We start from the raw sequence: 23,180 nt of genomic DNA, 5'->3' as shown, positions 1-23,180 counted from the left end.
TTTCTTATACTGGCAATCATTAGTTTAAACATTAAAAAGGAAAGAAATGCATTTGTATGGCAACCTAAAGTATAATATCTAAAACTAAATTTAACAAACTAAATAAACATATGTGAAAAATAGCATTTTATTAATGGATATAAAATAAGACATGAATAAACAGAAATATATTTTTGATATAAAAGATTACCATTATAAATGCTAGTTCTTCCCAAATTAATGATTAATACACTTCCAATCAGAATGAACTTCTTATGGAAGAATAAATGTAAAAGAATTCCGAGAAAATTTGAAAAGTAGAATAAACATTAACATTTACAATAAAGCCTGATTTAAAATCAATACAGTACTGTCTGGCATAGCAATAGACAGATCAATCTAAGAGAATACAGAGGACAGAGATATTTCTTGCTGTATTTGAGAAATAAACTTTAAAATGAGGTTGACATTTCAACCAGAAGATTATCCAATAAATGGTGTTGAGACTATTCCTTCTGGTAGAACATAAAGTTTTCCTTCTCCTATATCAAACTAGTTGGCAGAGGCTGATTCCAGTGATGAATCTGAAGTCAAACGAGAGCAGTTATCACTTCTTTAATAAATCAGAAGTAGAAGAGTCAAGAATGGTTTTAAAGAGCTTGTTTTTTCTTTTGGTATTTTCAAGTATAATAAAGATGGAGAGCTCACACACTCATCCTTTTGAGCAATTGGAGGTTGTGAGCTGAGAAGACCTTTCAAGGTATCATTCCTACTATAGGAGATTGCATTATCACTCCTGTGTTCTTCACATGGAGAGTGGTACCCATATCCACCAGTCATCCAAGTCATCAGGTTCCTGGTCCTCAACTCCTCCATTGTTGCTCCCTACCCATATACCCCAAACTTGTAATTTCTGCTTCCCTAACAGATTTGGAGCCCATCCCCTCACATCCACTCCCACCATTCTACTTTATGTCAGGCTGTCATCCTTTGTCACCTGAAAATAGCCTCCCACCTGGTCTTCTGGCACCAGCTTGCTCCTCTCTAGATTCCATCATGCTGCCAGAGTGACTTTTCATAACCATATCTGATGATGTCAATTCTCTATTCAAATTCTTTGTGTTGAGGACCTGCCTATAGCTTAAGTCTGATATTCCATCATGTCTTTGCATATATATGCATCTCTCCAGATGAACTCCATCATATCTCATAGTTTCACACTTAGTGTTTCCTTTGCCAGTGTGCCCTTTCACATGACTTCACACTTACTTGTCCTTCAAAACTCACTGGATATTTTACTTCTAGAAAACGTTCATTTCCTATCTGAGTTTCATTCATGTGTCTTTCCTCTAGGCTGTCTTGGGCATGCCATGAGCATCTCTCCCACTCTTCTCAGCACACTGGAAGAAAAAAAAAAAAAACATGCTTTATTTGATTTGAATTTCTCGATGCTTTACATGGTCCCTTAGGCTTACATGGTAGACTTTCAATTAATATTGACTAGATAGGTCAATACATAAACATTCATAACCAGGTATTATATTAAGCTCATTATGACTTATATAGTTTGATTCTCTATTGATGTCCATTTTTATAGTCAAAAACAATTACAGATAAATGAGAGCTAGAATCATCCTTTGCTCTAGCTGGTATATTTTTATTTAAATGTAGAAATGCATTAACTTCTCCTCAAGTAAGATGTTAAAATGAAAAGGACTAGTTTCACCCTGTTGATGATCTGGAGTTGGGACTCTGCAGTTTCTCTAGGCAAGAGAGAACCAGAGAAGGAACCATCGTGATTGTTTTGTGAAGATTAAACTTTGCGCATGACATTGGCTGTCTATTCCCTGAGGAATATCTTACATTATTCTTCCTCCTTTTCCCATTCAGTTATCATCATTATGAATCATAACCTAAAATTACAGAGGCTGTGGGACCTAGAGTTTGATCAATTATCTCTTCAGGAAGATGTCATATTGTTTTCTAGTCCTGGGTAGACAACTACATTCCAGTTAGCCTACCTTCACTGTCACCAGGAGTAAGATTGTCAGTGTGAGGAATTAGAGGACACAGACACCCCAAATCTAACAATCTAACTGACATAGATTTAAGAGGCATATTCTTTTCAGAATTAGAATTTTGGTATTAAAGGGATGACTCTGTCAAAAGTTGCTTTTTAGAGCACTGTCAATTTATCTGCCCGTTCCCCTGAAATTTCTACATGCTTTCTCTTGCTTTGCCTTTCCTTTCCTTTCCTTTTTCTGGTTTTATCCTATTTTCTTTCTTTTCATTTTCTGTTTTCTTTTTAATTTTTTCCAGCTTTATCGAGATACAACTGGCATACAATATTGTAGAAGTTTAAGGTATACAATATGTACAGTGTAGTTATTACCACAATAAAATTACCACATCGGTCACCTCCCATAATTATCTTTTTGGGTATATGTGTGGGAAGAATGTTGAATGTCTACTCTCCTGACATCTTTCAAGTACATAATATAGTAAATTCAGTACCATTAAGCATAGTTACCCTGCTGTACGTTAGATCCCCAGAATTTACTTATCTTATAACTGGAACTTTGTACCCTTTGACCAACATCTCCCCATTTCCCTCACATCTCAGCTCCTGACAACCACTGCTTTACTCTCTGTTTCTACCTACACTCATTTTCAATTTCAGGAGCAATGACAGAGTGAAATGAATACTATACAAACAAATGTACCGATAGGTGAAATAATAGAGTAGTAAGGTTATTTGACCTCAAATAATTAAGAATGAATGAGGACATATTAAAATTGAACAAAAACGTACAATGTAGTTAAAATTGCAAATCTTAACTTGGAAAATTAAAACATTGAGATAAATATGAAATTTGTAGAGTAGCTAAGGGGCTACTAACTGTGAGAAATGTGCAAACATTTATTAAAATGTTGAGTATATTGCTTATGCATAATAATCCTCCATAAATGTTGCCCATTGTTATTAGGAACAAGAGCAGAAAACTAGATGAGTTTTTTTTTAATTAATGCTGAAAATAAATAAGATTACTCAAAAGAGCATATATTCATAGAGGAATGAAATTTTAAAATCCATTTATTCAAATTAATATTGAGGGATTCAAGAAGGCAATGACTGCCAAGGTAGGTGGTATGAGGAAAGTTTTATGTATGGAATACATGGGTATGGAACTGTTCTGTCCCATGACAGGAGTGGTGGATACATGACTTGTATACCACTGAATCAATTTGCTGCATATAAATTTTTAAAATATAACAAAAATTTAATACTGAGAAGACCGTAGGAGTACAGCAAGAATCAATCAATCAATCAAACAAGAACAACGTAGAGGTCATTTGTAAATATAAGTGATTGGTCACTATAATCGTAAACAACATTCAAAGTTGACAGATGCAAGTGGCTTAAGGAAGATGATGTCCACTGATGAGAACAGGCCCCACCAAAAGAAACGAACACCTGAGTATGTATCCAAACGGTCTGGAAAGATAGAATGACCAGTAGACCATATCAATTGCTTTATGTAATTCTCTGTAAAGGAATATAAGCTACTAGGAACTGGAACAGAATTCTAACAAAGTGACCCATAAAATTCAGCGCACTAAATCAAGAACGGATGTGTGAGTATTTGTCAAAAGTACCAGCTGCCTGTCGTCGCTTGGCAGTGCAGTCCACAGCAGACGGTACATAGCAGCAATCACTTTCATTAGCAGGAGCCAGCAGACACAAATCTTTCTGGCCACTAGGAGAAAACAACTTGAATAACTGTATTTTCATCTTGTTTCGTTTCTATGTTATTTCCTTTTTTTCCTTAAAATTCTCATCTTAAGGAGAGAGCTATATAAAATTTTGGTAATTTTATAGTTAATGACACTGGTAGTAATAACAGTGATATTGAACCTTGCAGGAAGTGTAGACTTTGTTCACATGTTTTTGAGAACTTTGTGCCAGGAACTGTTCTAGCTACGGGAGTTACAGAGAATTTATGGAAGGAGATGAGACAAAGAATAATGAAATAATCACATTAAATAGAAAGCACAATTAATGGCAATAATTCCAAAGGGGGAAAAGCAATAAGACAGGTGATCATTAGATTAGAGATTAGGGGAAGATTGCAATCTTCAATGTGGTAGCCAGGGAAGGCTGAAATTGGAAATTAAGTAACAGAAAACTGAAGGAGATAACAAAGGAAGATATATCTGAAGGAGAGCTTCCCAGGAAGAGGGTGCAACAAATACAAATGCCCTGAGTCCAGAGCATGCCTGGCATGTTTGAGGAAGAGCTAAGTGTCCAGTGTATAGTAGGTGGCTCGGGTAAGGTGAGCAGAGGGAAAAGTGTCTGGAGATGAAGATAGAGAGCTAAGGGGGAATGCAATAGATCCCATGTGACCTTTTAGGCCATGGTAAAGAACTTGACCTTACAATATTCTATAGAAAGATGTTAAGGAGTTGGGAGTAGTGTTATTTATTTGACACGATCTTTGTGCTTTGTTTACACACATGCTCACACTATCTCTATATTCATACACATTTATTTTCAATGCTTGATTATGGCTTTCACATCTGTGTATCATGTGAAAGGCCATGGCCTTTCACTAAAACCCCAGACTTATGTACCCACGTACGTCCCCGAGATCTCCACATATGTGACTAATAGGCACCTCAAATTTCACATAACCCAAGAGCTTGCATGTTTTTCTTTGTCTCGGTAGGTCATCCACCAGTTGCCCAAGCCAAAGATCTGCAAATTGTCATTGAGCTTCTTCTTTTCCACACCTTTCATGTCCAATTTATAGCTCTACAGATGCTACCTCCCAAATGACAACAGCCACCTAGACAAGTACAAAAACACTTGTAGGATTTTCTAATTTTTTAAGAACTGCTTTAAAAGTCACATAACAGAAAAGTAACCATCTTAACTATTTTTAAGTGTACAGTTCAGTGTCTTTAAGTACATTCACAGTGTTGTGTGACCATCATCTAAACCACTCTCCTCCAAAACACTCGTCATCTTGCAAAACTGAAACTCTGTACCCATTATACAGTACCTCCCCACTCTACCTTCCTCCTAGTTTCTAGAAATCACCATCTTACTTTCTGTGTCTATGAATATGACTACTCAGGAGTCTCACAGAAGTGGAACCATGCAATTTTAGTCCTTTTGTGACTGGCTTATTTCACTTACCATAATGTCCTAAGGGCTCACCCACATTATAGCATGTGTCAAAATTTCCTTCTTTTTAAAGCTGAAAAATATCCCATTGTATGTATATCCCCCAGTTTGTTTACCCATTCATCTGTTGATGGACACCTGAGTCTCACCTGCATTTGGGCTATCATGAATAATTGTGCTGTGAATACAGGTGTACAAGTTTCTGAGTCTCTGCTTTCAACTCTTTGGGAAATATACCCAGAAGTGGAATTATTGGGTCTTATGGTAATTCAATTTTTTAAAAAACTGCAGTACAGTTTTTCATAACGTGTACCGTTTTACATTCCCACTCGGTACCTTTCTTTTTGTCTTCTTTATTTTCCTTCTTAGTCCAGGCACAATGATCTTTGTTTCTTCATACATCAAGCTTAGTCTTGCTGAAGGGCCTTTGTAGGAGTTATTTCTTCTTCCTGTATAGCTTGTCACCATGCTGCTTGCTTAACTGGCTCTTTCTGATCATTCACCTTAGATTCCACCAAGAATATCTTCTTTGACTCAGTTACTATTCCATCAGCATAAGACTTGCAGGATCTCCCAATTTCCTTGTGCATTTATTCTTATTTTATTGGTCTTACTTCCCAGAAAAACTGTATCCCCAGTACCTAGAATTATGACTGGCACATAGGAGATGCAAAGTAATTGTTGAAATGTTATTGGGGTTAATATGATAAATTTCCTAATGTGCTATATGTGGACACTGCTCATTAGTGGAAAATGCCATCGTCACTCAAAAAATAATAACTATTCTTTAAGAACAAATTAAACCGAGAGAGAATCCACAATTCCATAGTGTAATCAAGAATGGCGGTTGACATAGTTACTTTGATAATTCAGATTTCAGTAGAAATTTGGGGCTCATTAAATTGGATATCTCAGGCAAAATGTGTTCTTTGGTTTCAAATTATTTCAATAATTACCTTAATACTTCTCTATGCTTTATATACTCGATTATTGTCCTAGAGGTACTTGTAAAATCTTTCATGTACTTCTGAGTAGTGAATTTCAGCTTCAGCCTTCAAACAGAGGACTCATGTCACATACTTCCATGGCAAATTTTCTAAATTGATGTTTTATGGTTCATTCCAGTAGTAACCATTTTCCTAATCCATAAGGTCATCTGTGTTAGAGGAAACTGACTCAGATGGCATAAAAGGAAAGTGTCATTTCTGTTTTTAGAGTAAGAAGTGAGTAGGTGGGTACAACCTGGATATTCCGGATTATGAACAATCTCCTAACGCAGTTATCTTTATGATGAGGCCATATATTATGAATGGCTTAGGTCTACTACTGTCTTGATGGGCACCCCTTCTTATGGCCCTATGATTCTAAAGGGATGGTAAAAGCCCAGGAAATATTTAGATGGGGAGGCAGCATATATTCTTGTGTATTGACACTCTTATTTTTTTAATGTTAAAATTGTTTTGAAGTTTGGATCTAGGATTCAAACTACTTCTATGTAGTGGGGAAAAAAAAGATGAATATTGTGTAGTAAGAGTCAACTTCTTCAAGAATCAGTTTGTGCACTCATTACCTTAGTCACTTTATAAATTTCCAAGAGATGTAATTCTGTGGGTACTAACCTAACTTGTGGGGGAGCTACTTATGGTTTGTGGAAAGACAGAGAAGTTACTGTTCTGAAAACATTTTAAATATTTTTTTTTCCTTTTATTCTAAAGATGTTGGAAACAATATTAGGGTTTTCATATTGTTTTTAAAAAGTTATAGCATGCAGTTCATTTTCCAAACATAAGATTAGGCAGATTGTCTCGTTGTTTTCAATAATTATTGCAAAACCTTCAAAAAAGCGTTAAACAGAATTCACTGTGGAGCCCATTATATTTCAAGGACACTGGAGAGCCTCTGTGGCAATAAAGTTGAAAAGTATTATTCCATTCCTTTCATCTCTTTTATTACTTTTACTTAGGGTTTATAGTGGGAAATCCTTCTCAAACGTTGTGTTTCTGTTGTTAAGGTTTATATCCACATTTTGAGATGATTTTTTGTGACACCTTTGCATATTATGTCACAGGCTTCTTTAGAGCAAATAAAAGCTAGTCCCTTTCTGTTCACAAACGGGCATCTTCAGAAGAAAGAAAAAAAAAAAGCTCCTTTAGAAAATGCTGCTGATAGAGCATCTTTAGAATGTAGCATCCTTTGAAAAGCTGTTAGTATGAGACCTACTTTAAAAACTTTAATGAAAGATACGCTTCCATATTAGTGTGCGTGTTGAAGGTGGCTAACGTCGGTAATAGAGATCATATCGCCTTTTGCTATTACATCAAGGAAAAAATATATTTTAATATTACCTTTAATCATCAAACTCTTTTGCATAATCTAACATATGTTACCTTTAGAGATTATCAGTTAAGAAATAATGAAAATAAGTAGTTTGAATAAGGTTCACATTATTAATATTTTTGAGTATTGTCAGGGACTATGCTAAGCACTGAATGCATTACTAAAGTTTAGGTGGACACATTCTTTCTTAAATTTCTTCCCATATGGGCAGCCCAGGTGGCTCAGTGGTTTAGCGCCTGCCTTCGGCCCAGGGCGTGATCCTGGAGTCCCAGGATCAAGTCCCACATCGGGCTCCCTGCATGGGACCTGTCTCCTGCCTCTCTCTGCATCTCTCTGTGTCTCTCATGAATAAATAAATAAAATCTTTAAAATTAAAAAATAAAATAAAAATTTCTTCCCATAATACTTATGTGATTTTCCAAAAATAGGGTACAAGTACCTGTACCTGTATTAATCCTATCAAAATATGTATATAAATAATTATATTTAATATGTATATTAAAACTGGCTTTTTACTTGTCTTTCCCATTAAACTGTAAGCTCCAAGAGTGATTATTTTATATCTGCCATATGCATTCTGTCCTGTATCTTGATCGTCATGGGAGCTTGCCCCACTCTCCAAACATAGTAGGTGTTCTATAAATATTTATTAAGTGAATGATGATAATCATCCAGAAAATGCATCATTTCTTTAAGGGTGGGATCAGAGGGAAGAATAATGATGTGAAAGTCAGAATTCCAATTTATTAATTTTCAACACACAGTCTCCTTTAAAGAGAATTTATGGCAGGGTAGCAAGTGCATTTACTCCCTAACAGCTAACATTTAGTTGGTGCTACTGATAATGAGAGCACTTTTATGCACTACCTCATTAAATCTTCTCAGCATCCTTTGAGACCGTTGCTATCCTTAGTCTCATTCTACATGTGAGGAAACTGAAACAGGATGAATAAGGTCTTAAGGTTTCTCTGAGATGGGAGTATATAGTACAAATTGGAACTCTTACTTCCAGAGCTCAGGCTTCGAGGCAATCAATATCTGGAATGCCAATTTAATTATAAGGTAATCTCGGAGAAGATAAGTAACTTCATGAGGGTGCACAGCTAGTAAATGACAGATCCTGGTATGAAACCAAATTTGCACACTCCCAAGTCTGTGTGGCTGCAATGCCAGCCACTGTCTCCTTTCCCTTAACTAGTGCACTTTTCAGAGATGCACTAAGTTATGGGTTGGGTGCTATCCTAATCATGCTCAGCAAATCCTGGTCCTAATATATTGACAATTTCTTAAGAAAGGACCGCTTTATTTTTGTTTTTAGTTAACTCAGAGTAAATAATCCTTGGGCAAGACCATTTTTGACATTTCATTTCCCTTTCCATTATTCTTACATCCTCTTCGATTTTACCCAGTATTGATGATACCTAAGAAGAGTTTATATGGGGGGAAACAGCCCAAAGAAAAAAACTATTAGAATAAAAATGCATGATGCTCCGTGTCTATGGAAGGAACTCAGTGCCCTCTCGCACTTAAGAAATCCTGTGAAAGTCAAATCAAACATGGAAAATGTATCACCTGCTGACACAGGAGGATCTTGGGCAATAAGTGATGCACCATTTGAGGCTCTATGGAATATGATGTTAAGTCTTGTTTAATGCTGCCGTGCTCTATGTTCTAGTATGAGATAGGCTGATGATGCCTCTTTTTGGATTCTAGAGTCTCAAGTCCCTGACCAACCAAGCTCTCTTCATGTGAGGCCCCAGACCAACTGCATCATCATGAGTTGGACTCCTCCCTTGAACCCAAACATCGTGGTGCGAGGTTACATTATTGGTTACGGTGTTGGGAGCCCATATGCCGAGACGGTGCGTGTGGACAGTAAACAGCGATATTATTCCATTGAGAGGTTAGGTGAGTAGCTATGGTTTTTATTCTATTAAGAGAAATAAATGATTTATCTGAAATTAGTTTCTTTCTTGGAAACTTGCTCTTTGGAATTTTATTTTAATTTGTGACACAAATTAATTCTTAAAAGCAAGTCTCTTTTTCTAAACACACACATGCACACGCACAACTCATGATTTTCCTCTATGGATTTTGAATTGGGGAATTTTATCTAGAGACATTCATAATGGTGGGTACTCTGCTGTGTACTTTTGCTTAGGAGTCATAGAATTCAGAAAGGGATTGTATTTATTTTTTCCCACTGGTTAGTGGAAACTTCTTACTAATTCTTATAAAAAGAAAGAACACTTTTTTTTTCATTTTTTTCTCACTAATATATATTCCATCAATTTTTCTTTAACACTAAATTATCTAGTCTCATTGCCTTCTTTTCCCTTAGTGTTTATAGGTAGAGCTTTGTGGCTATGCCATTATGATCATAAAACAAAAGGTGAAACAAGGAATTTTCAATCAAGCCTGTACACTTAGTTATCAAACTGCTCTCTGCATACATTCCAAGTTCTCTTATCATACTCAGCCTCATTTTAGTCAATACAATACTTGAATTATGACTTTTCTGAATTCATTTAAAACTTGTTTATTCAGAGAGGGCTACTGTGTAGGAAAAGCGTTCTTATCCAATTCTATACCTGATTTTCCATAATATAATAAGAGATTATATCATTAACAGAGAGAAATCAAAGAAATATATGTCATATACAGGGTGTCAAGAAGTTAAATTGTTCTCGTAAAGCACAAAGCAAGTTGATTCTATTTGTTGACTTGACACCATATTATTTGCAAAGAAGTACACTGACCTCACTGGGAATACAATCTGATTGGTGGGGGCAGGAGGGATGCTACTTATTTGTAATGTCTTTCACAAACAGAACATTCGTGATGAGAAGCTTGATTTGAATTTGAATGCCTTTTTCTTGCAGTAGCAAAGAAAGATTTTCCCAATGCAGGAGGAAAAATACACTGACCCATTCTCTCTATAATTGCCTTAGACAATAAGAGAAATGCTTACTGAAAATCTCCACTATTCTGGTTAGCTTGGCATTTAGAAATAACATTCTCTCGGTTAGTCCCCCGTTTGAATGTTAAGGCAATCATATAACATATTTTATAGCCATCAAACCTATGTCAAGGGACTGTCATCGATCCATTATTCAGTGGACATCATCTCTGACAGTCCATCTTGATGCCACCCAGCGGAGAGAGATCCCCATGGCCGTGCCCAGGCTCCCCTGCAATGAGAGTATGGTGCAAACTCAGAATGAAGTCATGAGCGAAAACCACATTGGGTATTACCTTTTGGTAATGATGTTCTTTACTACACGTTGACTTTCCAGGAGCCTCCAAAGCTAGCAAAGTTGAGGCTTTTGGGAGATTAACACTGGCAAATCTCTGCAAACGCTTAACAAGAAAACAGGAGATTTCCCTTTGTAAGATGTATTTTAAAGAGCTAAGAAAATTTTTTAAAGATTTTATTTATTTATTCATGAGAGACACACAAAGAGAGGCAGAGACACAGGCAGAGGGAGAAGCAGGCTCCCTACAGGAGCCCAATGTGGAACTCCATCCCGGGTCCTGGGATCACACACTGAGCCAAGGCAGACGCTCAACCGCTGAGCCACTCAGGTGCTCGAGCTGAGAAAACTTATGGATAAAATGGATATGAACCTATTTCAATGAATACATTTCATGTGTTTCTTACACTTCAAATTTATCTGGAAAGATATTTACACACATGCATTTACATACACACACATGTGTATGTAGAGATGTATTTCAGTTCTCCCAGCTGATACTCTTCTAACATAGTCCCATGTCTTACCATAAAATATGAAATAAAATAGTGTTTTATTGTTATTGTCCAAGTATCTGCATAGCTATACAGAGAAACTGGTATTTTTTTCAACATGTGATTTACTATTTATCTAAAGTGTATGTTAAACATACCTTAATATATATTAAATAGGAAGAGTTTTATATATACATGTAAAAATATATAAAATTGTCTAGACAATTTAAAGCTAAAACTAATCTAAAGCTTTAAAACTTATATTTTAAATACATTTCAAAAAGATACCATGAAACTGGTATGCTTACTTAAATATTTACTAGAATAAATAAAACAATTGGTAGTTTCTTCGCAAAGTTTGAATGTGAGTTTGAGTGAATCCTTTATCTTTTTAAAAGTTACAACTTAATATATATCTAACATAAACTTTGGCTTAATAATGGAATATATATTTTAAGGACTGTATAATAGTTATACAATTAAAAATGAATTAAGGAAAGCTATAATCTGGTAAAGCATAACATAAGCTATGACTTCAAGTGTCATGGTTGCTTTTAGCTTATAAAAAAATTACTTGGTTTATAATTCACCAATAAACTCGCTCTCTTTGATGACAGACCAGAACTTTCAAATGCATTTTGTTTATCGGGCATAATAATTGAGTATTTAGACACCAGGCACTGTGACCTGCTTCAGGACTAAAACTACAAGATCATTTTGAATAATATCTAACATTGCCAGATTTAAAACAAAAGCTTACCAGGGCACCTGGATGGCTCAGTCAGTTAAGCATCTGCCATCAGCTCAGGTCATGATCTTGGGGTCCTGGGATTGAGGCCCACATCGGGCTCTTGCTCAGTAGAGGGTCTGCTTCTTCCTTGGCCTCTGACTGACTCTCCTCCCTGCTTATGTGCTCGCTCTCTTTCTCTTTCCCTCTCTCTCTCTCTCTCTCTCTAAAATAAATAAAATCATAAAAAAAAATCTTACCTAGTACAGATATAGAGATTCATTAACCAGTGTTTGTACTATTAGATGTTTATACTCTTTTGACATCATACTCCTTCTAGTTTAAGAACCCTACATGCCAGCTTTGATGTATACGCATGATATGAATCCACAAGATCTGAATTCTGGCAATGTTGGCAAAATTAATTTGAAACCAAGTTCTTCTTTTAAAAACTCACAATTTATCTACCAACCTATTGCTCAATCTATCAATCTATCAGTTTATCTACTTCTACACTTTACCTACTTCTACCTACATGAAGGTATTTGCAAGTGTATAAACTATACATACTTAAAGTGTGTAATTTGTTGAGTTTTTAAAAGAGCTTGATTGTGGTATAATTGACACACAATAAGCTTCTGCTATACAAATTTCTTCTTTAATTTCTCTCAGTAATATTTTATAATATTCAATATAGGAAGTCTTGAATTCTTTGTTAGATTTAGTTCATGTATATAGCATATATGCGTGTGTGTTAAATTTAGTCCCTATTTATACGTGTGTGTGCGTGTATGTATGGACTATTTTAAATGGGTTTGTTCAAGTTTTTTTTTTTCAACTGTTTGCTGCTAGTGTAGAATAAAATGGTTTTTAAACAATAAAACCAATAAGACTTGTATCCTAGACCCGTTAGATCCATTTACTTGTTCTACTAGTAGAATGCTCTGAGAATTTCCATGTAAACAAGCATATTGTATGGAAATAAGAGCAGTTTTATAGTTATTTTCTGATATTCTACCTTTTATTTCTTTCTCTTGCCTTCTCTTGGGTAAGATCTCTAGTACAATGTTGAATAGAAGCAGTGGAGGGAGGCATTTTTTGTCTTGTTCCTGACTTAGGGGAGGCATGAAATAGGATGATAGTTACAGGTTCTTCACAGGTGTCTCTTAGCAGATTGAGGAACTTTTCTACTTTTTCTAGCTTTCTGGGAGTTTTTGTAATGAATTTGTTGAATTTTTGTGAAATAATTTTCTCTTTTTCCTCCTTTATTAGTATTTCTTAAAATGGTGAATTATATTGATTCTTGAAAGACAGCTAATCTTCAGTTTCTCATATAGATCCTATGTTGTCATGATGGATTATCCTTTTCTTGTATTGTTGGATTTGATTTGTTGATATTTATTAAGGATTTTTTGTTCCTATATTCATTAGGTATATTTGTCTACTATATTCATGAAGTATATTTTGTCTACAATTTTCTTTTTATGGAATTATTTTACCCTTTTTTATTAAAGTTAGACTGGCTTTATAAAATTTGATGAATAGTTGGTTCTTCTGTCACTGAAAAAGTGTGTGTAAAACTTATATTTTTTATTCCTGTAATGTTTGATAGAATTTATTAATTCATTCAGATGGTTATCTGGACCTGAGATTTCCTTTTTAGGAAGTCTTTTGATAATTTAACTTATTTAACACAAATACATCTTTTTTATATTCTGTATTTTTCTTGTATTGATTTTAGTAAGTTACAATTTTCATGGCATTTGTCTAGTTCATTTTGTCATATTTTGTAGCATAGAAATGTTCATTCATAATAGTCTCTTATTATCTGTGGTGATAACTGCTGTTTCATTACTGATATTGATCATCTATGTCCTCTCTCTTTTTTGTGAATAGCCTAGGTAAGGGTTTACCAATTTTGTTGATCTTTGAGGCTTTACCATTACTAATTTGTTCTCTGTCTCTATATTATTTTTTTTCATGTCTACTATTTTCTTTCTTGTACTTATTATAGTCATACCTGCTCTCCATTTCTAATGTCTTAAGGTGGAACCTTAGGTTGGTCTTTGTAAGAGATGTAGATATCAAAAATTGGTTGTGATTGCTACAAAATATCAATTTTGCCTTATTTAAAAATACTTAGCTTTTTAAGGTAGATTTATTGTTTCTAAATAATATAAAAAATCATTTTTATAAGAGTGATTGGAAATATTTTACTTTACTGTTAGAAAGAAAGAGAAAGAAAGGAAATAAAGAGAAAGAAAAAGAAAGAAGAAAGAAAGAAGAAAGAAAGAAAGAAAGAAAGAAAGAAAGAAAGAAAGAAAGAAGACCCACGAAGAAAGAAAGGAAAGAAAGTAAAGAAAGAAAGCCCCTCCCTCCCTCCACCCTCCCTCCCCTCCCTCCCTCCCTCAGAAAGAAAGAAGAAAGGAAAGAAAGAGGAAGAAAGGGAGAAAGAAAGAGGAAGAAGAAGGAAGGAAGGAAGGAAGGAAGGAAGGAAGGAAGGAAGGAAGGAAGGAAGGAAGGAAGAAGGAAGGAAGGAAGGAAGGAAGGAAGAAGGAAGGAAGGAAGGAAAGGAGTATTTCATTTGTGACTAAATTTGTTTAGAATCTAATGGTATCAAATGTAGGTTTAAATTCTGTCTTTAACAATAGATTATTGGTCATCTGCACAGTAGGCTTTACATTCCCACATTGTGGGACTATTGAAGCCTCAGTTTTCTTATTGGTGAGGCAGGATAGTATTTTACCTTATAATTCTGAGATTCCATTTAGATAACAAAACTAATACCATTTGAAATTTTTTAAAGAGTTAGAAACATTATGCACACACAAATAAGGCATTGTTCTATTATCATTTGGTACATCAGTGATTTAGCAAATATAAATAATTCAGTTCCATGACCTTTGAGTTGTGTGTTTTTATAAACTGAAGTTTATATTGTTTTGGTTTGTCCTCGCTACCTAACAGTAGACTATATAAAATACAACTTAAAAAACAGTTAAGGATTCCAGGGTTTTAAACTCCAATAATTCACCAATTGCACAACATTATATAAAATATATTTCTTTACTGAAACTAATATGAATCACAAATCAAAACAACACAGTGACATTCAATTCAGTGTGAAAGACAAAAAATGTAAACTCCTGTTTTCAGCTATACTAGAAAGCTGATTAAAAAATCCTGAGTGGGAGCGTTAGATTCATTCAGCATGAGCACTGCTTGCTCAGAGAGGAGTGAGAGGAAGAGAAAAGGTCATTTCATGAGATCATTACTTAGAATATATCAGGAAGAATAGATTTTATCTTTTATGATTTTTTTTTTCCTGAGGTTAGTGTCTTCTAGGCATTTTCTAGCAATCTTTAAGGGCAGACTTAGGGTGATTCATTAATAATACATATCTTTCTATTTGTAACTCTTTTCTCTCTTCTACTCCCTCAGGCCCATAGCAGATGCATTGTTTTAGACCCAGTGAATTTTCTAAGGATATTTGGAAGAATCTATTACAAAATATGAATACTATTATTTAACTAGAGCAGAAAAGCTCTCATTGGAATGAATATATATATATATATATATATATATATATACATATATATATAATTAAAAATCTCCAATCTCCCCTTTGTTCTCCTTTTTTAATAACTCTTTCATATTTTACCTTGAGTTTACAACCTGAGCTGTTATTCGTAAAATAAAATTGGTAAAAGAAAGGACTATGTGAGTCATTTATTTTAGCAACATTAAATTCAAACATTCAATCGAAACTTTTTTCTCCATCAAGGGTGCCTGAGGGTTGCAGTTGGTTAGGCATCTGACTCTTGGTTTCAGCTCAGGTGGTCATCTCAGGGTAGTGAGATCAAGCCCAGTGTTGGGCTCTGTGTTCAATGTGGATTCTGCTTGGGACTCTCTCTCCCTCTTCCTCTGCCCCTCTCCTCCCTGTGTTCTCTCTCTCTCTCTCTCTCTCTCTGTCTCTCTATCTCTCATAAATAAATAAATAAATAAATAAATAAATAAATAAATCAATCCTTAACAATTATTTTTTCTCCATCTTCTGTATTTTTCTAGAAAATGCTTTATTTGGGTCAGAACAATTTAGACTTTTCCTTGATTTTCCACGATCATTTACTGTTTATAGACAACTACTTAGTGCATTTCTTCCAAGTACTTTACAAATATTAAACTATTTCTTCATTTTCTCCAATATGTCAGTGTCAGACATCATCCCAATTTTATAAATGAAGGAAGACAGCAAGAAAGCTAAAATCAGAAAAATCAAAGCTAATTCTTTAATGAAAAAAGTTAAATGTTACATTAACACAGTCAGATAAATATTGTTATATTTATATAACAAATAACTTTGTTATTTATGACTCTTTAGTATGGACAGAGGAGGGTAGGACCCAATCCCAGCTGATCAGGGCTCGCACTAGAACATGTTACTACAAGGAAGTTTTGCTTCCTATATGTAAAAACAAGATGTTCTGGTGAAATTAAATCCCTTTAATTCAATAATAGAATAATACAATCTAAGGACATATTCCTAAAATTTCTGAAACAAGTCATACTTCAGGTATGAGTCCCAGAGCTTAGCCATGGAGGTCCATTAATTGTTATCTTGTGAGCTAGGGTCAGAGCTGACATGGAAGGAAAAGAGAGAAAAGCAGGTATCTAGACATTTTGTTTTATTAAGATTTTGTTTATTTATTCATGAGACAGAGAGAGAGAGAGAGAGAGAGAGAAGGAGGCAGAGACACAGGCAGAGGGAGAAGCAGAGAGAGAGGGAGGCAGAGACACAGGCAGAGGGAGAAGCAGGCTCCATGCAAGGATCCCAATGTGGGACTCGATCCCAGGATTCCAGGATCACACCCTGGGCCGAAGGCAGACACTAAACTGCTTAGCCACTCAGGGATCCCCTATTTATCCTCTTCTATCAGTATCTGCCCCCATGTAATTTGAAGCTCTGTTATTAGTTGCAAAACTTTGATGATTATTTTGTCCTCTTGATGGGTAACAACTTCATCATTTATGAACTATTTCTCCTTATCAGCAGTAATATCCTTTGATCTGAAATCGACCTTGTGTCTGATGTTCATATAACAACTCCAGCCTAAAATTTGTGTGTGTTGGCATGATATATATTTTTCCATTATTTTACTTTCAAACTATTATTTGTGTCTTTAAATTTAAAATGGGTTTTTTGTAGGCTGCATAGAGTTGGATATTTCATTTTTATCTAATATGACAATCTCTGACTTTTAGTTGAGGTGTTTGGGCCATTTATATTTAATGAGAATATTGATATGGTTTGGTTTATACTATCATTCTGCTGCTTTGTTTCCTTTGTTGCTCAATTGACCCATCTGAACTTTGTGCCTTTTTTCTTTCTGCCTTTCTTTGAGATTAATTGAATATTTTAAATAATTTATACTACATCCTTTGTGGGCTCGTTAGCCATAACTCTTTTGCCTCCTTAGTGATTGCTTTAGAATTTATGTTGTGTATCTTTAATTTATTACCATTGACCTTACAAAAACATCATATCAGTTCACAATACATTTTTATTTTTTCTTTAAACAATAAAATATACTTTAAGTTTAAAAATAATTTAAAAGATGTATTTTATATCTTAACTACACAGTTACCATTTTAGTGTTGTTTATTCCCTTATGTTAATCCATATGTTCTGCTGGTATTATTTTTCTTTGTTCCTGAAGGACTTCCTAAATATTTCTGGTAATGGAACTGTGCTGGTGATAATCTTTTTAAATCTTTGTACATCTGGAAAGATTTCATTTTGTCTCTGTTTTATAAAATACATTTTCATTGGATTTGGAATTCTAAGTTAACAATTTTTTTCTATAGGTTTAATAATGATATTCCTTCACCATCTCCTATACTGCCTTGCTTTTACCAAGACCACTGCAATCACTTTTATCTTTATACCTCTGTACACAATGTGTCTGTTTTCTCTGACTACCTTGAAGGTTTTTTTTTTTTCTTTGCCACTAATTTTACACAATTTTATTCTTATGTCTCTGCATAGTTTTCTTAATGTTTCTTCTGCTTGGTGCTTGCTGAGATTCTTGGATCTATGGTATGATTGGTTTTGTCAAGTTTGGGAAAAATTTTGGTCATTATTTCTTCAAATAGTTTTCTTTTTCTCACACTTACTCCTCCAGTCAGAGACTCTAATTACATGTAGGTAATGGTGCTTTAGGTTGTACCACAGCTCACTGATTTTGTTTATTTTTTTTTTCCAGTCTTTCTTCTTCTTCTGTTTCACTTGGGATAGTTCCTATAACTATGTCCTTAAAGCCACTATTTTTTTTTTCTCCTGATGTGGCTGATCTGATCTTATTCCCCTGTAGTGTATTTTTTCATGTTACATATGGTAGTGTTCATTTCCAGATGTTGGTTGGGGTCTTTTCTGTATATTCCATACTAACCTGCTCAGTATTTCTTCTACCTTCTTGAACATATGGAATATAGTTACAGTAACTCTTTAAGTAGTCTCATCTAAAGATTCTTTTCTCTGTCATTTTTGAGTCTGTTTCTACTGATTAATTTTTTCTTCATTATGAAATTTATTTTCTTGCTACCTGCATATTTGGTTATTTTTATGTTCTTCTTACAAATTGTACTTATCTTTTGGGATACTGGAGACTTTTTTGTGTTTTTAAAAATATTATTGAGTTTTGTTCTAGGATGTAGTCACTTGGAAAAACTTGAATCCTTTTGAAGCTGGCTTTTAAGTTATTACATGGTACCAAAGTACTGGTACCATCTAATAGCATCAGTCTAATTTGCTCTGATTCTGAGCTAATACCTTCTGAGTACTGTACCCAAATCCCATGAGGTCCATGTATGTTTGTCTATCTGACTTCTGGAGATCCACTTTTTCCTGGTCCTGAGTGAGCATCAAAGATTTTTTTCTTTTCTTCTGTAGGGTGTTTTTTGTTTTGTTTTTGTTGTTGTTGTTGTTTTGTTTTTTGTTTTTTGTCTTGTTTTGTTTTGTTTTGTTTTTTCTTCCACCCCTGGGAAACTTTCTCATAAGCATGCACTGATAAGTACTCCGATGAAGATTCAAGAGAGACACTCCCTAGACCAGAAAAATGCCTCTTCCATGCATTTCTCTCTTCTCATCCTTACAAATTCCAATTGCTTTGGCTATCTCAGACTTCTGGCTCCATGTCCTTAATTCAGGGAGACCACTGGGCTCCTTCTAGGCTTTTCCCTTCTCTTCAGAAGCTTAGAAACTTTCTCAAGGCAATAAGCTAGGGAAATCAATGAACTTACTTTGTTTTTCTCTTGCCAGAGATCACTGACCTGATCTACCTGATGCCAACTATCTGAAAACTGTTGTTTCACATATTTTTGTCTCTGTTTCTTTTCTTTTTGTTTTGTTTTGTTTTGCATTGATCCAGGTAGGAAGGTAAATTCAGTTTTTATTGACCTATTTTGATCAGAAGTGGAAGTCCTTTAATAAATAATTAAACAGGGTAGCCTGGGTGGCTCAGCGGTTTAGCGCGGCCTTCCGCCCAGGGTGTGATCCTGGAGACCCAGGATCGAGTCCCATGTCAGGCTCCCTGCATATGTCCTGCTTCTCCCTCTGCCTCTATCTCTGCCTCTCTCTGTCTCTGTGTCTCTCGTGAATAAATAATAAAATATTTTTTAATAAATAAATAAATAAATAAATAAATAAATAAACAATCGTTTTATAATTTCAGAGTGCCAAAACTTTTAGCTTTTTAAGAATGCCAAATATGCCAAACTGCATCATATATGTTTCCTGATTTCTGTCACTAATCTAATCAAGAATGAATCCTAACTGTCGTACTGTATTTTTGGAGAATAAATTTAACTTGAGTGCTCTTAGAAATGGGACTCTAAGCCTGTGGAGAAATGAACCTTTATAACTCCCAGAGTGCATTCTGAGTTCAGTGAATACAATGTAAATTATAATGTTAACCTCAGCATCACCCCCCCTCCATCAAAAAAATCCCCTCATGCATGGAGTAATAGAATTTTGGAGTTTATGACATGCAAACATTTTAAATCAGAAAAATCAATGCACTATAGCAGCTTCAAGAATAGTTTACATACATGAATAAAAAATGAGTAAGCACCATGTAGAGAACATTTTATTATTTTGAAATGAAGTACATTATAGGTGTTAGTTAACAAAATTCTGTTTTGTATTTCTTGAAGCAGAGTATAAGAATTGTGGAAAACAATTTTTGACCAAAAAAAGCTCGATTACAAAAAAAAAAAAAAATCATTGAAAAGTCATTTAATGGTAAAGAAAATAAAAAGGGAAGGGGTAGATTTACCCCTTCTATATGCCCCAATTATCTTATTCAGAGCATTTATATACAGTGAAACAATAGTGAACATAACTCCAACTGTGTTTAAGACTGGAGGATCAGAATACATCATTAAATTCATATATTGTATACTGTATAAGTTATTTCAGTAGGAAGTCAGCTCACCTGGTGGCTGTTATTATTTTATGATTTTGTTATTTATACAGGGAATTTCTCCTCGTTTTCAAATTAATATTAGTAATTTTATAATACAATGTTATTCTGACAGTTTCAATGAATGGAGTCTAAGATCAAGTTTTTATAGGAACATGTGAATGCCTATTGTTTATCACAGATTTGATTACCTATGTCTTTTATCTTTGTTGTATATTATTTCTCCCTGTCAATATTGTTTACCCAATATCTATATTCTAAATCCGTGAATGGAATATGACTCTAATGAGTCTACAGAACAATATATCTTCTTATTTTCTTGGCATTTCATAATCTCTTTGAAATTCACCTTGATAAGTTTCAATGCTTTTATTTTATATAGATGAATTCAATATAACATAATGCATATTATCTAAATTATAATTTCATTTTCAAATATTGACCATTTAGTATTTTTTTTTAAAGATTTTATTTATTTATTTATGAGAGACACAGAGAGAATGGCAGAGACACAGGCAGAGAGAGGAGAAGCAGGCTCCATGCAGGGAGCCTGATGTGGGACTCGATACCAGGACTCCAGGATCATGCCCTTGGGCCAAAGGCAGACACTCAACCACTGAGCCACCCAGGCATCCTGACCATTTAGTATTTAGTTCACATTAATCAAAACCCTAAATGGATGAATTTTTCATAGTTCAGACAGTTATTTAACTAGAAAAAAGTACATCTCTTTTGTGGTGGATAGTATGTTAAAAAACCAAATAGTTTATCATTTGTCATTATTGCATATAATTATTAATTGAGTGACTGTTAAGTATCAAGACACCATGTTGAGGATAGTGAAGGTTGCTAAGAAGAGTAAGGCATATTTTCTGAAATATAGTAGGCTCCCAAAGTCTTATAGGATAAGCAAAACAGAATTTCTTTAAAAGAATAAATGAGGTCAAAAGTTTCTACAGGAACAATCATTGCATTGGTAGGTCAGAAGCTTACTTAAGATATGAGGTTGTTAGAAGAGTTTTGGTAGAAATATTGGCTTGAGAATTTTGATTTAAAGGATGGATAGGATTCACTCTCATGGAAGAAGATATATTGTGATATGTACAAGGCTATAAAGTCAAGGGAAAGCAAATGAGATGTAGGTCTAGTGAATTAATTTTAGCTAAGCTGGGCAGTTGTACCATACACACTGGTAGTTCTATTTAAATGCTCAGTTAAATATCCAGAATTCTAGGGTGGAGCACTTGACATGCTTATAAAGACATCTGGAGTCTAATTTCTGCCACTCTTACTTACTTCGGAGAGTTCTCACTCAACACACGGTTGAGTGACACCTGACTTATCCTGTCACCTTGACATTATATCCTGGCTTCCTCTCTATATCCAAGTGGCTAATGATGATATAAATCTTGTTATGTTTCGTAAGACTGTGCCTGAGCATTTAATTGTTTTGAGGGTGGCTGTAGGGGGAGAGCAGGATATGGGACAAATAGTTGAGATTTAGATAATTACAATTTATACAGTTAATAATTTAAAGAAATCCTTATTTTAAAACCGGCAAATCCTTTCATTAGATACTGTATTTAAAAATGTTTATATTTTTCAAGATATTCTGCATGTTTGGGTGTGAGTACATGTGTTTTAATGATCAGTATTCCACTGGACAAACATAGAGGACAAGACATATAGTAATCATGAGACTACTATAGATAAATCAACAAATTAAGGACAGTAATAGAATAGAATATTTTTTCTAGCAATATCTACCCCGAAGCATATTAATCAGTCAAGTAATCAGATGAATATCCAATATGTAAACTACTTTCATATTTTATTTAATAAACATGGTCATTCTGGAGGGCCATTGGTTATAAACAGCCCGAATTCCAGAAAAACATCTTAATCATACTTGAAAATATATGTTATCTTAAATTCTACTCACTCAGTAAGAATGGTTGTCCCCTAAACTAAGCATTTTACTATCTCTTTAGAATAAGAAAAAAAAATGGCCATATATTTCAGAAATAACCGATTGTGTTATAAATCATTAAAATAAAGCAGAGCAAGTTGGGCTGTATACTCTATTGTATGTTAATTTATGTAAACACTAAGTAAAGCAGAACTACAACAAAGCTCTCCCCCCCCCTTAAATATCTTATATAAACCACATTTTCATTAGGAGGGATTAAAAATTTATGCTGGTAGCCTAGAGTATTTCTGAGAAGTCATAATGTTATGAGCCAAGGAATCCTTTTCTCTAGAAGCATTTAAGTGAATGTCAACATAGCTTTTTCAACAATTAGCAGAGAAATGACATTTTAGAAGTTATTGATTATTCTTAGGTATGCCTCTTTACGAAGGATAATAATGATTTGATAGGGATCCCACCAAAAATATGTCCACCTCCTAATCCCCAGAACCTGTAAATTAGAAACAGGGCTTTTTCAACCTTCTTAGGAAAGGGAGTGTTTGCAGATGTAATTAAGTTAAGGATTTCTGGATAGGATTCTCCCAGAGTATTAGGAGGGCCTTAGTTCAAGGACATGTCCTTATAAGAGACACACAAGGGAGAGGCACCAAGAGAAGAGATCATGTGAAGACAGATCATGTGAAGCAGAGATTGGGACAATGTAGCCGGGAGGAATGCTGGCAGCTAGAAGTTGGAAGGCAAGGAAGGATTTTCCCTTCAAGCCTCCAGAGCATGTGGCCCTTTAGATAGAC

General features: G+C 34.6%; 1 protein-coding gene across 5 annotated transcripts in view; it reads left to right on the top strand.

Annotated features, from left to right (window-relative positions):
* Positions 1-23,180, top strand: part of DCC (DCC netrin 1 receptor) — a 1,087,181-nt gene that overhangs the window by 916,478 nt on the left and 147,523 nt on the right. For all 5 annotated transcript variants that reach the window (XM_038525972.1, XM_038525971.1, XM_038525970.1 and 2 more), the window contains one exon: positions 9,218-9,412. In XM_038525972.1, coding sequence (XP_038381900.1) covers positions 9,218-9,412 — 195 coding nt within the window. The remainder of the gene's footprint in view (positions 1-9,217; positions 9,413-23,180) is intronic.

This window comes from Canis lupus, chromosome 1 (assembly GCF_011100685.1).
Source record: "Canis lupus familiaris isolate Mischka breed German Shepherd chromosome 1, alternate assembly UU_Cfam_GSD_1.0, whole genome shotgun sequence".
NCBI lineage: Eukaryota > Metazoa > Chordata > Mammalia > Carnivora > Canidae > Canis > Canis lupus.
Note: the sequence above shows the minus strand (reverse complement) of the source record. Positions and strands in the feature narration are given on the sequence as shown.